The 15,358-nt window shown below is 38.1% G+C and overlaps 1 protein-coding gene across 1 annotated transcript in view; it reads left to right on the top strand.

Annotated features, from left to right (window-relative positions):
- ZGRF1 (zinc finger GRF-type containing 1) overlaps positions 1-15,358 on the top strand; it is a 46,216-nt gene that overhangs the window by 22,010 nt on the left and 8,848 nt on the right. Inside the window, exons 17-27 of the mRNA XM_029913509.1 lie at positions 481-620; positions 3,306-3,452; positions 6,099-6,213; positions 7,540-7,796; positions 9,063-9,222; positions 10,748-10,825; positions 11,494-11,641; positions 12,152-12,279; positions 13,200-13,323; positions 13,859-14,035; positions 14,189-14,323. Of these exons, the coding sequence (XP_029769369.1) occupies positions 481-620; positions 3,306-3,452; positions 6,099-6,213; positions 7,540-7,796; positions 9,063-9,222; positions 10,748-10,825; positions 11,494-11,641; positions 12,152-12,279; positions 13,200-13,323; positions 13,859-14,035; positions 14,189-14,323 (1,609 nt within the window). The remainder of the gene's footprint in view (positions 1-480; positions 621-3,305; positions 3,453-6,098; positions 6,214-7,539; positions 7,797-9,062; positions 9,223-10,747; positions 10,826-11,493; positions 11,642-12,151; positions 12,280-13,199; positions 13,324-13,858; positions 14,036-14,188; positions 14,324-15,358) is intronic.

Genomic DNA, 15,358 nt, shown 5'->3' with positions numbered 1-15,358 from the left:
TAGAAAATTAGTAAGGATAGTCTTGAAACAAACCATTTAAAGTGAAAAATATTTTCCATTTTTGTAGAAATTGCAAATTGTTTAAAGTTTTCCAAACAGCTCTAAAAATTAGGCTTAATATGTCATGCGTGCCTTGCTACTGAAGTCATATAGCAAAGGAAAACAAATTTAACACTAAATATGTGTTCTCAAAGTTAATGCTTTCATATTCAGCTACGCAACTAATAGCAAAGGGGAAAATGTTACATTCCCATTTCTTGCCTACTTAAATAGGTGGGAAGGTAAGAAATATCAATGAAGTATTTCATAAACTCTTCAAAGGAGAGAAAAGACTGCAAAAATCATTAAAATCTTTTAATATTTTTGCTGTTATTTGACAAGACTGATTTGTTTTGTATGGTGAATCAGAAATCTGCCAGATTTTTGCTTAGATTACATACTGACTCTTGAAGTAATATGATTTTTTTTTTTTAAAAACAGAAGAGCCTTTGATGTTCAAAGAAAACATTGTAGTAAGCTAAAGAAATTGATGATTGCAAATGCCCAGTTTGATGGGGATTCTAAAAGCAAGTTATATCTTAAATTGAGCAGAAAGGAATACTCCTCTGTGTACAGCAAAGGTAAGTGAATCTGAGTATCTCAGTGTCAGGTCTAATACAGTTTCCTGTTTTGTCTCTAAGGTGGTCTTCGAAAGCATTTATCACAGCAGAGAAAAATCTCAAATCCGTCAGACCTGACAAGCAATGAAGCTTAGTTCTGATTTAAGGCTACGTCTTCACTACCCGCCGTTCCGGCGGGTAGCAATCGGTTTATCGGGGATCGACTTACCGCGTCTCGTGAGGACGCGGTAAAATCGATCCCTGAGCGCTCTGCCGTCGACTCCGGAAATCCACCTCGGCAAGAGGCTGCAGCGGAGTCGGCGGCAGCGGTCGGCTTTCCCCCGTCCTCACCGCCAGGTAAGCCGACCTAAAATACGCAACTTCAGCTACGGTATTCACGTAGCTGAAGTTGCGTATCTTAGGTCGGAACCCCGCTGTAGTGTAGACCTAGCCTTAGAAAGGTAGCTAGATGTATTGTTAAGTTGGTTTTCAATGTTCATGATTACAAAAGCAAAACTATGTTCAGAAAAAATAGAAAGTGAATGTTGTACAAAGTAAAAGTATTTAATATAAGCTTATGTGATTTTGCAGTATTTATGGTCTACAGACATGCCACCTTGGGCTGTGATTTTGTTAGCTTGCTAAATCTACGTAGAGTCAAGAATAGTCAGTATTTGAATGGGGAGCCTTTAAGAAAAGCTCAGGTCATAGAAATTAGTGTAGGTTATTCAATAGGTGTCGCTCATCTCTCTGAATTGGTTCAGACCTAGTGACCCATTGCCACGTTAGGGATTAGTGTTCTGCTAAAGGAACTGCCTTTCAATGTAAATTTATATATAAAAAATAATCTCAAGGTTGTTGACCACTGTGGTCATTGAAAAGCAACGAAGAGTCCTGTGGCACCTTATAGACTAACAGATGTATTGGAGCATAAGCTTTCATGGGTGAATACATGCATCTGACGAAGTGGGTATTCACCCATGAAAGCTTGTGCTCTAATACATCTGTTAGTCTATAAGGTGCCACAGGACTCTTCGTTGCTTTTTAATGACCACAGTGGTCAACAACCTTGGATTGTTTATATATATTAGTCTGGATCTGTAAAAAGCAACAAACACGGCTACCCCTCTGATCTGATACTTGTTGTCATTAAAGAACTTTTCACAAGGTCAAGGAAGTTGTCTGCCCTGCTGCTACCATCATATTGTATTTTTGATAATTACATCCTGCCTACCTAAAGTTCTCTGCAGTTTCATTTGGCAAAGGTATTTTTCACTTCTTGACTTAAATTATTTAGTGTTGTAGTCCCCTGTTTGACAGCTATTGCATTCCACACGAGTGGGCTGCGCTTCAGTGGTAGATGAGGTGATTCTCATATCTACGTAACTTATGCACTTTGAGATTTTTCTAATTGAAAGGCAGAATATAACTGTATAGGACAAATCTTCAGAAGTGTACATGCACATTTGCCTCTGCGCATACTAGGTACATCAGTACTCTGAAGTGTACTCAGAAGTCAGGGTTTGCATTTACAGATACTGAAATTCTGTGTGGACAAACTTCTTACTTGCATACATTGAAGTACTTGTGTGCCAGAACTGGGTGTGGGCAACTGTGTGTTTATGCCTGCACAGTTCAGAAAACTTGACTTTTAACACAATTCATAATCCCCCTTTCTATGTTCTCCATTATATGGCAAATTGAGAATGTAATTACATTTTAATCTCATAGTATATGGCAAAGAATTTATAGAGCTTTTGCAGGCTTCAGCCTGCATCACTCTTTTCTGCCAGCATAGTGCCCTTAAAGGGAGCAGAGGAAAATATTTGTCTACTGTACAAAATGAAGGACCAGATTTTGACAACCTAAACCATGATGAGTAGCACCTTACTTACCAAGTGGCGCCTTAGACTTCATTGGGACTACTTGTGGACTAAAGTATTATCCAGCATGACTAAGGCTATGTATACACCGACACTTTTGTCGTTAAAACTTGTCTCTCTCAGAGGTGTGACAAAAGTTTTAATGACAAAAAGCACCGGTGTGGACAGTGCTTTGTTGGCGGGAGTGACTGCCCCTCGTTGGAGGTGGTTTTATTTGGTCACTGGGAGAACTCTTTCCCGCGAATAAAGAGTGGCTACACAGCATACCTTACAACAGCGCCGCTGCAGCGACACAGCTGCACCATTGTAAGGTACACCGCGTAGACATAGCCTAAGAGTATCAGAATCTAGCGTGAAGAGGATTTTTTTGTGTTTAGTGTTTTACTGTTCTTTAGCAAAATAGCTGCTGAGTATAATTGTAGTCTGGTTTAGTGGCTGGCAACGATTACTGTTTCTTTTAACAATTTGTCTGAAATCCAAATAGTGTGAAAAGCATTAAAAAACAAAACAAAAAAAACCACACTTTCGATTAGTCAGAAGTCACTTGATACTAGTTACCATAGGGAAGAACCTTTAGTACATTTGTTGTGTGCTTACTGTAATTCATGGCAAGTAAAGAAAGTATTAAGAAGCTTGTGAATGATCTGATTACTCCCTTTCAAAGGACTGTACCAACAAATCTTTTGAATTTTGTACTACCTTTCCCCCCTTTATTTTAAAGAGTATTAATGGCTTAATTTGCAAAATAATGCATGTTGAGTATTTTTAAAAGCCTGCAATAGCAGAAACTTAAGTGAAATAAATTGATCTATTGTTTTGACAGATGACCTTTGGGTTGTTTCAAAGACTCTGTTCTTTGAATCCCTGGACACTTTCATTGCATGTAGTGCTTTCTTTGGACCATCATCTAGCAGTGAAGTTGAATTATTGCCTCTGAAAGGCTATTATCCCTCAAATTGGTGCTCAAATAGTAAGTTTTATCCCAAAGAATTGTTTAATACATTAATAGACCAATACTTATAAGAAGTATCTGAGATGGGATGAGGAATGGGGTGACTATTTCTCAAACTTTATTATGAATTATTTTTTGATTATTGAACTGTGCAAAGTATTATTTTCAGGTCAGTCATTTAATCAATTCCTTACTGATTGAGCAGTGAGCAGCTGAAGAAGTTAAGGACCCATAAATAAGGCCCATAAGGCAAAGTGATAGACAGTGACAATCTCACCAGTTACTACTGAGGAAGTATGTCATTAGTGTTTTAAGAACGTGCTAGGTAAAATGTATTTTTACATAATAAAGTTTGGAATTATTTAATCTATTCTGTGGCTCAGCTGATCTTCCTTCCTGTGTTATATTCCCACATCCTAGTACCTTAAAAATCAAAGTGTTTGGAATGTTCAGAAAAATAAAGTTGGATAAATTTTTAAAGGACTTCTTCAGTTTTGAGTTATTTTTGTAAATGTTTCGGAAAGTGAACACTGCCAGTAGAGAGAGAGTTGGAGTTGTTTTGAAATATTTGGCAAATAATAAATGTCTGTTTCACAAAAGTAATTTAGTGCCATCTTCCTATTTTTGTTTTGCTCTTCTCCCCTCCACCACAGCCTCATTTTAGACCGACTCAGTATCAGTTTGTTATATTTTGTGGTGGTATTTTGGAAAGTGATGCTAGAGGGTTTGGAGCATGCCTTGAGCAGAGGGAAGTGGGTGCTAGAACAGAGGAGGTCCTACAGAGAAACCCAAGGAACAGCCAAACATGGGGGAAAGCTCATGTTGAGGATTATGGTTTTTTGCTGCTGGAGTTACAAATAAGCCAAGGAGGGAGTAAATAGGAACTCTTTATAGTGCAGTATATGTTCTTTATGGAGCAGGATAGAAGCCTACACCTGTTGACCCTATTTTGATACAACTTTAAGAGTGTACACAAATACAGAATTCAAGAGTTATGTTTTCAATAGCTTTGTTAACCCACGTACACTGCACATACTTTATATACCAAGTTATTAATCTTCAGTCTATTGAATGAGTAAGAAAGATCACTGTATATATGTGCAATGTGGCCAAGTTAATATTTCTATCCTAGCCAGGCACCCAAAATTCAATGGGAGTTTTGCCCTGAGTGAGAACCACCGATTGGGCCCTTAACCCTTCCTATCTCTGACTATTGTGTCTAGCTTTGCAATTTTAATGTTTTAGTATAAGGTTTCACATTTATTCATTTTCCTTTTAGATTTTAAAATGAGGGGGAAAAAAACACCTATCTGAGGCATTGAAGTAGGGCTATTTCATACTACTATGGTTAATTACAAAGCTGAAAACCCTAATGGAGATGTTAAACTAAACATGTCTAAAGAGACTTTTAAATAGCTTATAATGTTATTGTAAGACACTGGATTTAAAAAAAAATTTTCTTCATTGAGATCTAGCTACATAAACTTGAAATGTTAAGCTTTGGCTATTTTTGTATTATCCATATGCAACAAAGTTTACATTTTTCCCATAATAAAAAGTAGTTCTTCCTCCCCATTTGGTTAATTCAGAAAAGCCTAATGAAATTTGCTAGTTCTTAAATACTTTTGAGCTGAAACCAAGCACAAAATGTTTTTCCATCATTTTTAAGACTGCAGAAAGACTAAAGTGAAAATAGGTGTTGTGACTTTAATTGCAACATTCATTACTGCAGAAAAATGGAACAACTTTCAGGACTTGTGTGGGCTACTGTTGGAAGACTGTTGGAAGATGCTTAAATGTGAACTTCTTTGTTTTTGATATCTTCTCATCATTTTATTGTAGTTTTCGTTGGGTAAAGTTTTTCATTGCGTAGTTTGTAAAATACACCTCAGATTGAGTCTACACTAGTAAGCTATGCACTAAAAATAATCTGCAGACTAATGATATGTCTACACTGCAATTAGACACAGTAGCTGGCTCATGCCAGTTGACTCGAGCTAAGGGCTGTTTAATTGCAGTTTAGAGGTTCAGACTTGGCTGGGACCCTCCCACCTTGCAGGGCCTAGAGTCTGGTTCTACACTGCAGTTGGACAGCCGCTTAGTCTGAGCTCCATGAGCATGAATCATCTGGCACAGGCCAGCTGCAGGTGTCTAAATTGTGGTATAGACATACCCTGAGTTTAATTATTCTGCACAAACATTGCCCCACATGCTAAAAAGAATGAGCTATTTAGCTGATCAAAGATTGCTGTCTACCCATTGTAATTCATGCTATGAAAAATTACTCCACCTATAAGACATTTTTACAAAATGGAAATGAAGCTGGTCTATTGATGAATAATGAACTTTTTAAAAGTTAATCTCCTAAACTCCATAGCCAATGAAATAGTTTCCTTAAAATATTAGAGGAAATGCTGAGATTTTGAATCTAGGTTTCCATCCTTGAAGGATTTTCATGCCAGAGCTAGAAATCCCTCGAAATAATGGGCTTAAAGGAAATTCTCATTGATCTTTTGCTCTAGAATCATAGGTTAGACATCGTAAAGTAATCAGTTTGGCTTCTATTACAGCAGGGAAAGTTATTTACGCAGCATTAGAAATGAATTACTAGACTGTTTTTCTGTGGCTGATTACACTTTGTAACCTCCTTTGTAATCTTTCCAGTGATTGTTCATGCCTTGCTGGTTTGTAATGCTAGCACTGAGCTCACAACTTTGAGAAATATGCTGGAGTACTTCAATCCAGCTACTGTACCACTAATGAAGTACCTACTAAAAATGCAAGTATAAGTAACCACTGTGCGTGCACACTGTCTCATGTGTGTTTTATAAGTGAATAGATGCAAAAGGAACAAACAAGCTTTAATTTGTGTTTTCTGGACAAAAAGTAGGTATGAAAAAAAAGCTGGAAAATGTAGCACTGTAAATCATGTATAGTTGCACCTAATGTCATACTTCAGTTTTCATTAATTTATGATGCAAGTAATTCCTTGCTTAAATTTCATTCAAGGATTTGAAGAATTTGTTTAGATTTACATTCACCTGTGCCCCCACTCTTTATAACTTGGAGATTAATATTAGACTTCTTAATGATCACTGGATTATGAAACTTTATAATACAAGTTTAATGTCAAAGTCAGTAACCATACTAATTTAATGGAAACAGCCTTTATATTCCATTAATGAATTTTCCAGTATTTCCTCCCTACATTTTTAACATAGGAACAAATTCATGCCAAGGGTAAAAAAATGTTCTGAGTAGTCACAAAGTAGTTTGTTCAGTGTATAAGACAATTGCAATGATCTCATTAAAGTTATCATTCACATGTATAATGACTTGTTTAACCATATGGAAATATAGACCACTGATAATAAACTTATAAACCACATGTACAATACAAATGCATAGATATGCAAACTTGTATGCCACAAACTTCAGATAACTCTATCCTTCACTCAAGAGAAGTGTCAGAAAAACATGGAGGACTAAGAAATCACAGGAAGATTAGATTTAAAATATATATATATATATATTTTTTTCCCTGGTGGGAAAAGAGGGGGGGGAGGGAGAGAAGAGAGCCAATCTAACAGCCATAACCCTAAGACTCATGAGGTGGCTTGTATTGATAAGCATACCAGTAACTTTTAAAACTTAGTGAGATTATGTTTAGCAAACAGAAAATCTTTGGCCCAAATAAGCAGTGAGGGTATGGTTTATTTAAAAAAAAAAAAAAAAAAAAAAAGACAGTGGGTTTTTTAAACCAAATTGATATTTAGAATATTTGTAACAGAATATGAAAATATTTGGTAGCCATATAAAGATTTACTATATTTCAAATTAGAAGAAAGTTAAGAAAAATTATGCATGAACTTGGGATATAATTTAAATATACAGCGATGAAAGTGAAAATATTTCCTCCTTTTTTACTTGAAAATCTGTTGAAAGTGTACTTTAGTTTTGACTTGCTGTTCTAAGGGGAGGGAATCAGAGTAATTTTACATGTATGCATGCACACCTAAAATCATGTATTATAAGTTATGTATCGATGCATTTAGTTGAAAATGGTCTGAATTTACTGATCTGTCAACTCTTGTGTTTTTCTTAGGCCTTTCAGAGCCGAACATGCTAACAGAGTCAACAAAAGAAAATTTATTCCGCCAGCTTTAAATACCAAGAGCACAATGATGTGTGGACTTCTCAGTCCAGAAGTAACACTAGGATTGGCCAGAAAGATGATCCAGACATTCCAGCTGAACACAGATCAAGCTTCAGCACTGATTCAAATAGCTCAGATGATGGCATTACATGAAAATGATGTACAAATGGAAAAACAGCAGGCCTTCCCTATCTCAATCATACATGGTAAAAAGCAAATAAAAACAGCCCTTATTTTTATTGACTGATCCTTTGAGCTCCTGTACTATACACACAAGCACCCAAAGAGATGCTAGATGACTTGATCTGTGTAAGAATACAAGTTGATGTGATGCTATTGTTAGTGGAATATTCAGGTCTAAATTCTTTAAATCCTGACATAATAGATTGTACAGATATCATAGGTTCCACTCCATTTGGAATACCCTATAGAGAAGGATATCCTCATGCCCAGTTTAATGCTGGTTAATTTCAAACTGAACCAAATGGAAGTTAATGGAAGCCCCTATACATAGAATGTCTTTCTCCAGCTGGTTTGTAAAACTACAGCCCTCTCCTCTTGCAAATCTTTCTTGAAGATCCACTTCTTCCATGAGGCCTACAGGAAACATGCTGATTAAGGCTTTGATTCCACTTCAGGATCAGCAGCACAGACGCCTGTGCCCTTGCAGCATCCCACTAAGTTCCATAGGACTCTGCATGAACTCTGGGTTCCATGTTAGCAGATCTAATTGCAGAGTCGGGATTTGTTTCTTTTGCTTATTCATTCTATCAATTTATCGAATATAAAAAGGGCCTTTTGCTCCATCGTGCTGTACACTGGCTTTGCTAAATAACCACAGAATCTGCTTGCTGATAGCTTTGTCCTTGATCTTCCTCTCTTCCCTAATGTCTTTTTGCCCTCTTACTGCATTGTATCCAAACATAGTTTGTAAACTCCTTAGTTCAGAGATCTTATTTTTAATCTGTATTGGGAGGTACATATCTTAGTCTTGGGTCCTATTAAAATAAATAACATTTATAATAATGTTATCAGTAGTACTTTGGATCAAGCTGCCTATTTTTAAAACTTTGTTATGCTGTCAGCACATGCATCTGTTTATAATTTATTATTCCATTTGTAGAGTAACTCATGTCACAGTTCTCTTCTCCTTTCTAAACGTCTGCCTACTGTCCCTTCGGGGCATAATACACACCTTGTGGACAATCACTTTGCATTTGCTTTTGAGGGGATTCCTGCCTTAGCAACTGTCAAGCCTTCTCTTTTTCTAAACATTCCAGATAATTAATGCAAAATGTAGGCCTACGAGATTCCCCACACCTATTGGTTGCTCATGTAGCTGTCTGCTTCCCCAGGAAGTACTGAGAGAAAAATCAAGCCATAATACTTCAAGAACTAATTTCAATAAAAATTAAATGATGTTTCCTTGAAATAATTCATTTGTAACCTTGGATTTTCTCCCAAAATACTAGGTGTTTTTGGAGCTGGAAAGAGCTATTTGCTGTCTGTTGTGGTCTTGTTCCTGGTACAGTTATTTGAAAGCAGTGAAGCAGCTGAAGGCTCAAGACCAACCCCATGGAAACTTCTGATTGCTTCTTCCACTAATGTTGCTGTTGACAGGGTACTTCTTGGGTAAGTAACATTGAATTAAAAGGATTAGACTCTGCTACATAGGTAGCAAATGACATTTCTTTTTGTCTGTGTGGATGTATGTTTGTATGTGTGTATTATAGTGGCACATTTGCCCTGTTAGACTTAATTGTGTTACTTTTTCCAGTATAAACCCTTTGGGCTAGATTGTGTCCTCCCCTTCTCTTGTAATGGCTCTTGCTCCTCCCCGTCTCTCCCTAGAGCAGCTCACCTGAGCTCAAGGACTTCGTAAGTCCAGCAGTGTTAACTGTGCAAAGCTAAGTTTAAACTAACCTCCAGCAGACTTGGTCAGTCACGGAGGAGAGGCACATTGCACTCTCTTCAGGTGTGGCACAGCAGCCATACCTGATGCTCCCCTGTGCTCAGGGAGCTTCAGGAAGCACTATGCCTTTATTATTGGCCCAGAGTGGCTAATGGATTGGGAATCTCAAGAGGCAGAGGGAGTGATGCTGAAAGATGAGAGGGGTGATTTGGAGATGGGAAAAGCTAGAGTGTAAACAATTCGTGGTGAACACCAGGTCAAATGAGTGACCAAATCAGCAGCAAGTGGGAGCAGCAAGAGGTTTTCAGATAAGAGGGTGAGGGGGAAGTCAGTATGAGTATAAAAGTCACTAAGAATAAGACAAGGGGACTGAGGAGAAGGGAAAACCAGCCAGAGTCAGTCAAAGGAGAAAGTACCTTAGAAGAATGATTGACTGCAACCCAAAGTAAGGTGGGGAAGTCAGACAACACACTTCAAAGGAAGTGACTGTGTGAGAGAGTGGGGCTGGAAACTATAGAAAGAAAAGAGCAGCAGCATCTAGCACACAAAGTGTGTGAGAAGGCAAAGTCACTGCAGGAGAGGGCAGATACGGACACAGGAAAACAGCCAGGTTTTGTGATGACAAACATACATGGGTAGCAGAATATTGAGAGTTTGTCTACCAAGTTAGTGTTGTTGCTAAGTGGAGCAAGTGCTCCTCAAAGGGGAGTAGAAGAGTTGGGAGGAAGAGGGAGAATAGAATAGTTAGGTGGTAGGTGTGAAGACAAGAGGAGAACAAGCAGAAATAAAAGGGGACAGGGTTAAAAAGAGACAGCAGCAGCAGGGATGAGTATTAGAAGGAAATGAGCATGAGTGTAGGATTGAGAGATCAACAAGAGGAGCCAGGATGGGAAGGAAGTTGGAGAGATTAAGGTTTGGTGCAGCTTGTGGGAGCAGGTGATGGGGATGAAAGGAGAGATAAGGAGAAGGCAACAGGATGCAGGTGAGGAGTGCTTTTGGGAGGACTATTATAAAAGTATCAAGCACTGTGAGAAATATAATTAAAATTAATCTACTCTTGTCAAAATAAATGAACAATGCATGTTTTGTAGTTCATGGCATTACTTCCCAGGATAAATTGGCTGTAAAAAAGTTTGTGTTAATCAGTGTTTTGATTATCTGTCACTCTTAAGAGCAGTCATTTTCCATGCAAGTTTTGCATTTTGTTCCATTTCTACAATAAATGTCTTGCATCTTTTTTCAAAGTCTACTAGAACTTGGATTTGAGGACTTTATCAGAGTTGGAAGTGTTAGAAAAATTGCCAAGCCAGTTCTTCCTTACAGGTAAAAGGCTTAAGATCTTCAGAGGACTGAATAGATCACACAATTGATAGTAGTAAGTGGTACTGTAAGGCAATGGCTGTGAAGGCTATGGAAATATGATTTTATTGTGTTTTTCAATATCTCTTGCAGAGCAGTTGATTTTACAGAAAATGTAATAGTTGTAATGGCTTATAGTTTGTAATCAAGCAGTCTTATTTAGCGGTATTAATCTAAAATGGTTTGGGTTTTAGACATCTGTTTAAAAGTTGGTATGATTTAAGCAGAAGTGATCTAGATAGCATTTTCTGTGCAATTTCAGTTAAAGCATAGCATGAACTGAGAAGAGCTTTGAAAACTGTTCAATTACTCAGAATCGCCAGCTGAGTGTCACACAGATATCAATGATAAACCTGCCTGCATAAGAATGAAAAACGAACTCCTCAGTTCTAATCCAGACTACAGCTGACTTGCTATGTGGCTTTGGGCACTCATGACTTTTGGTTGTGTCTTCCATTATACAATGGAGAGAATCTAACCTATCTCACATGGGTACTGTGAAGATTTACAAACATTAACTAAATCAGTCACACTGAAGTTGTGAATAGAACTATTTTTATATACTTCCTGCATTTGAGTGCTAAAAGCAGTTATATTCATTATTCATAACTCATTTCAAAATATTTTTAAAGCTTACATGCTGGCTCTGGAAGTGAAAATGAACAATTAAAAGAACTGCTTGTCCTGATGAAAAAAGATTTAACTCCAGCAGAAAAAATATATGTGAGGAAGAGTATTGAACATCATAAGCTGGGAACCAATAAAGCTATTCTACAACAGGTACTAAACAGTGATTGAAAGAAGAGAGAATAAACATTTTATAAATCTTTACTTGAGAGGCCAAGCATGGATAAACTGGCAGTCCCCTCTGATGTCTGATGCTGTCAAAGCCTTATACTGGTGTAGAATGAGATATACCCTAGACCCTGACAAGTTTTTTCCCCCAATATACTTTATAAATGAAGCTTGTATGACTAAGTTCTACTTTAAATGTATTGAAGAAAAGGAATCACAAGATAAGAGGTGTCCTCTGGAACCTTAAATGTAATATAAAAGATTTACTTGTGTGGGAGGGGGCAAAAGTGTTAACGCAGCTTTGAAGAAGTGTGTGTACCAGGAGATGTTAGAGTAGAAGTTGAAATTCAGTCTTTGGTATGTGTATACCACAGTGATGGGTACACTAGAAATGCCTAGATAGATAGAAATTTAATTATGTAACTTATGCTATCATGGAAGTGGTAGCAATGTATTTGTGTAGGTTATTAAATCTCTTCCCTCCCTCCCCCAAAGGTGAGAGTGGTTGGAGCAACCTGTGCTGCCTGCCCATTCCCTTCCATGAATAACCTTAAGTTTCCTGTGGTGGTGCTGGATGAGTGCAGTCAGATGACAGAACCTGTTTCTCTTCTTCCCATTGCAAGGTACAAATCAACGGTTTACATTTCTGTTTAGCGATGACCTTTAGTGAATAGTGACAACTTTAATTAACAATCACACTTTAGTATTTTAAGAACATAATGAATTTACTCATATAAAGAGAAAAGACAAATTCTGGACTAGTATGCATTTAGCGGACACCTATTTAATTCAGTTGACAAAGGAGGGATGTGAATTGGTGGATTCTTAAAAGCTCCAGGGAGTTCATCATGAATATGACTTGGCCCTCCAGCTAAGCCCCAAATTCCACATGACACCAAGCCATTGCCTGGGGGGCCAGGATGATCTCACCATCACAGAAGAGGTGGGGGAAGAAAAAGGATACTAGAGAGAATGTTGGAATACCTTTAAAAGGGGTCTATATCACTATTGAGTTTACCATCATCAACAACCAAAGTCTTTAGCCCCATTTCCTATAAATTATCTTACCTCTCAGGCAAGTCCAAGGTTTCCTAGGGAGGCAAGCCCCAGCCTAGGCCCAACTTTTCCTAAACTGAGAACATTTTCCCCCAGGTGATTTTGTTTTCTTCTCCTTCCCCTTTCTGGCACTGTTTTGCCATGTTAGCACTCCTTCAGCGTCCCAGTCTTCTTGGATGTTGCCTCTCCTTCTCGCTTCCCTTGGAAGGTGCTAGGTCTGACTTATATAGGCCCAGACTCCTCCCACTCTTAGCAGCCCCTAAGAGGTTAATTGGCGTCACCTGCTTGTGGGATTGGGGGTTTTTTTTTGTTTTTTTTCTCCCACATTTGACAGTTCACTCTGTCACAAGGTGTAAATAGAAGAGGAACCCAGTACAAAGCAAACTGCTAATTATAAAGAGAACCACATTGTAAAAAATGAATTAATTACAGTACTTATAACAATTAGAATTTGTTTTTTGGATTTTCATTGGAATACTGATTGCAGGTTTGAGTGTGAAAAGCTGATTCTAGTTGGAGACCCTAAGCAGCTTCCACCAACTATTCAAGGGTCTGAAGGTGCTCATAATAATGGATTGGAGCAGACTCTCTTTGACCGGCTTTGCTTGATGGTATGTGCTGCTAAACACATCTTTTAAAAAGATATGGGATGAAATCCAGGCCCTGTTGAATTTAGTGGTGCCAGGATTTCACTCCTGTGTTCTCTGAGGCAGTTAATCTAAATGCAATTTAGTGTAAATGTTATTTTAGGAGAGTGATTTTTTTAAGTTGTTTTGTCCAGATTTTTTTTCTATAAGTATTGCTTATCAGTAATTGAACCCCTCAATTTGCCACCCAGCTCCGCTCTGCCCCCAGCTCTGGCCCCAGCTCCCGCCGCGGCCCTGGCTCCCCATCACAGCTCTGGCCCTGACCTCAGCTCTGGCCCGACTCCCAACTCTGGCTTCTGTGGGGGCACAGACCAGATAAGTAAGTGTGTGTGGGGGCGGAAGCGAACAAAAAAGTTTGGGGACCACTGATCTAAATAAATCTTTTCTATTAGTTGCTTGATTGATATAAATTATTAAGCAATTTCCCAGCAATGTATTGCAAAGTGATTAGCAACTATTTACATTTTCTTCACTTTTTTTTAATGTTGCATTTCTGTAGGGACACGATGCAGTCTTTCTTAGGACACAGTATCGCTGTCACCCTGCTATTAGTGCTGTAGTCAATGACCTGTTCTATGAAGGAAATCTGTTGGATGGCATTTCAGAGATGGACAGAAGTCCTCTATTGGATTGGCTTCCAACACTATGTTTCTTTAATGTTAATGGGACAGAGCAGGTAGGTTTTTAAATAACTTCTATAATAATCAATAGATATCTTGGTTTGGGATTTTACTTGTTAGAGTTTTTGCATTATCGTTGGATGGCTAAATGTTTTTTTTAAAATAGTCTTTCAGCAGAGCATAATTTGAAATCTCTTTCCCATCTCCAGATTGAAAGAGATAATAGCTTTTATAATATGGCAGAAGTTTATTTTATAATCAAGCTTATCCAGTCTCTGATTGCGAGTGGAATAGAGGGATCCATGATTGGGGTGATTACACTATATAAGTCACAGATGTATAAGGTATGTACTATACTTTTCACAAGAAGTGATGACCAGTCAACCATAAATGAGTCCCATTTAAATGTAATACATGAAGGCAAGCAACTGAATATTGACAAAATGTACAAGTGCTTATATACAAATGCTAGAAGTTTAAATACTAAGATCGGTGACCTAGAGTGCCTGGCAGTAAATGAGAATATTAATATAATAGGCATCACAGAAACTTTGTGGAATGAGGAGAATCACTGGCACACAGTAATAGCATGCGACAAAATATATAGGAATGACAGAGTAGGTTTCGCACGTATGGGAGTTGCACTATAAGCAGGGCCGGCTCCAGGCACCAGTGGAGGAAGCACGTGCCTGGGGCGGCATTCTGTCCATTCTTGGGGCGGCACAGTCCGAGCGGCTTTTTTTTTTTTTTTTTTGCGCTTGGGGCAGCAAAAATGGTAGAGCCGGCCCTGACTATAAGTGAAAGAAAGCATTAATTCAAATATAATAAAAATCCTCAACGAATCAAACTACACCATAGAATCTTTATGGATAGGAATTCCATGTTTGAACAATAAGAGTATAACAGTAGGAATATACTATTGACCACCTGACCAGGATGGTGAAATGCTGAGGGAGATTAGAGAGGCTACAGTGGCAGAAAACTCAGAAATAATTAGGATTTTCAACTATCCTCATATTGACTGGGTATGTTATCTCAGGAATGGATGCAGAGAGAGAATTTCTAGACAACATAAATGAATGCTTCTTGGAACAGCTTGTCCTGAAGGCCACAAGGGAAGAGGCAATTTTTTTGATTTAGTCCTAAAGTACATTAGAAGCCTGCTAAACAGTCAATGGGGGCCACTGAATGATTGAGATGCTAAAGGAGCACTCAAGGAAAACTTGTGGAGAAGCTGTCATAACTATAAAGGGAAGGGTAACAGCTCTCTGTGTACAGAGACTCCAAATCCTTTTACCTGTAAAGGGTTAAGAGGCTCGGGTAACCTGGCTAACACCTGACCCGAAGGACCAATAAGGGGGCAAGATACTTTCAAATCT

The sequence above is a fragment of the Terrapene carolina genome, unplaced genomic scaffold (genome assembly GCF_002925995.2).
Source record: "Terrapene carolina triunguis isolate 2854851 unplaced genomic scaffold, T_m_triunguis-2.0 Scaffold706, whole genome shotgun sequence".
NCBI lineage: Eukaryota > Metazoa > Chordata > Testudines > Emydidae > Terrapene > Terrapene triunguis.
This window is presented reverse-complemented; position numbering and strand designations above follow the sequence as displayed.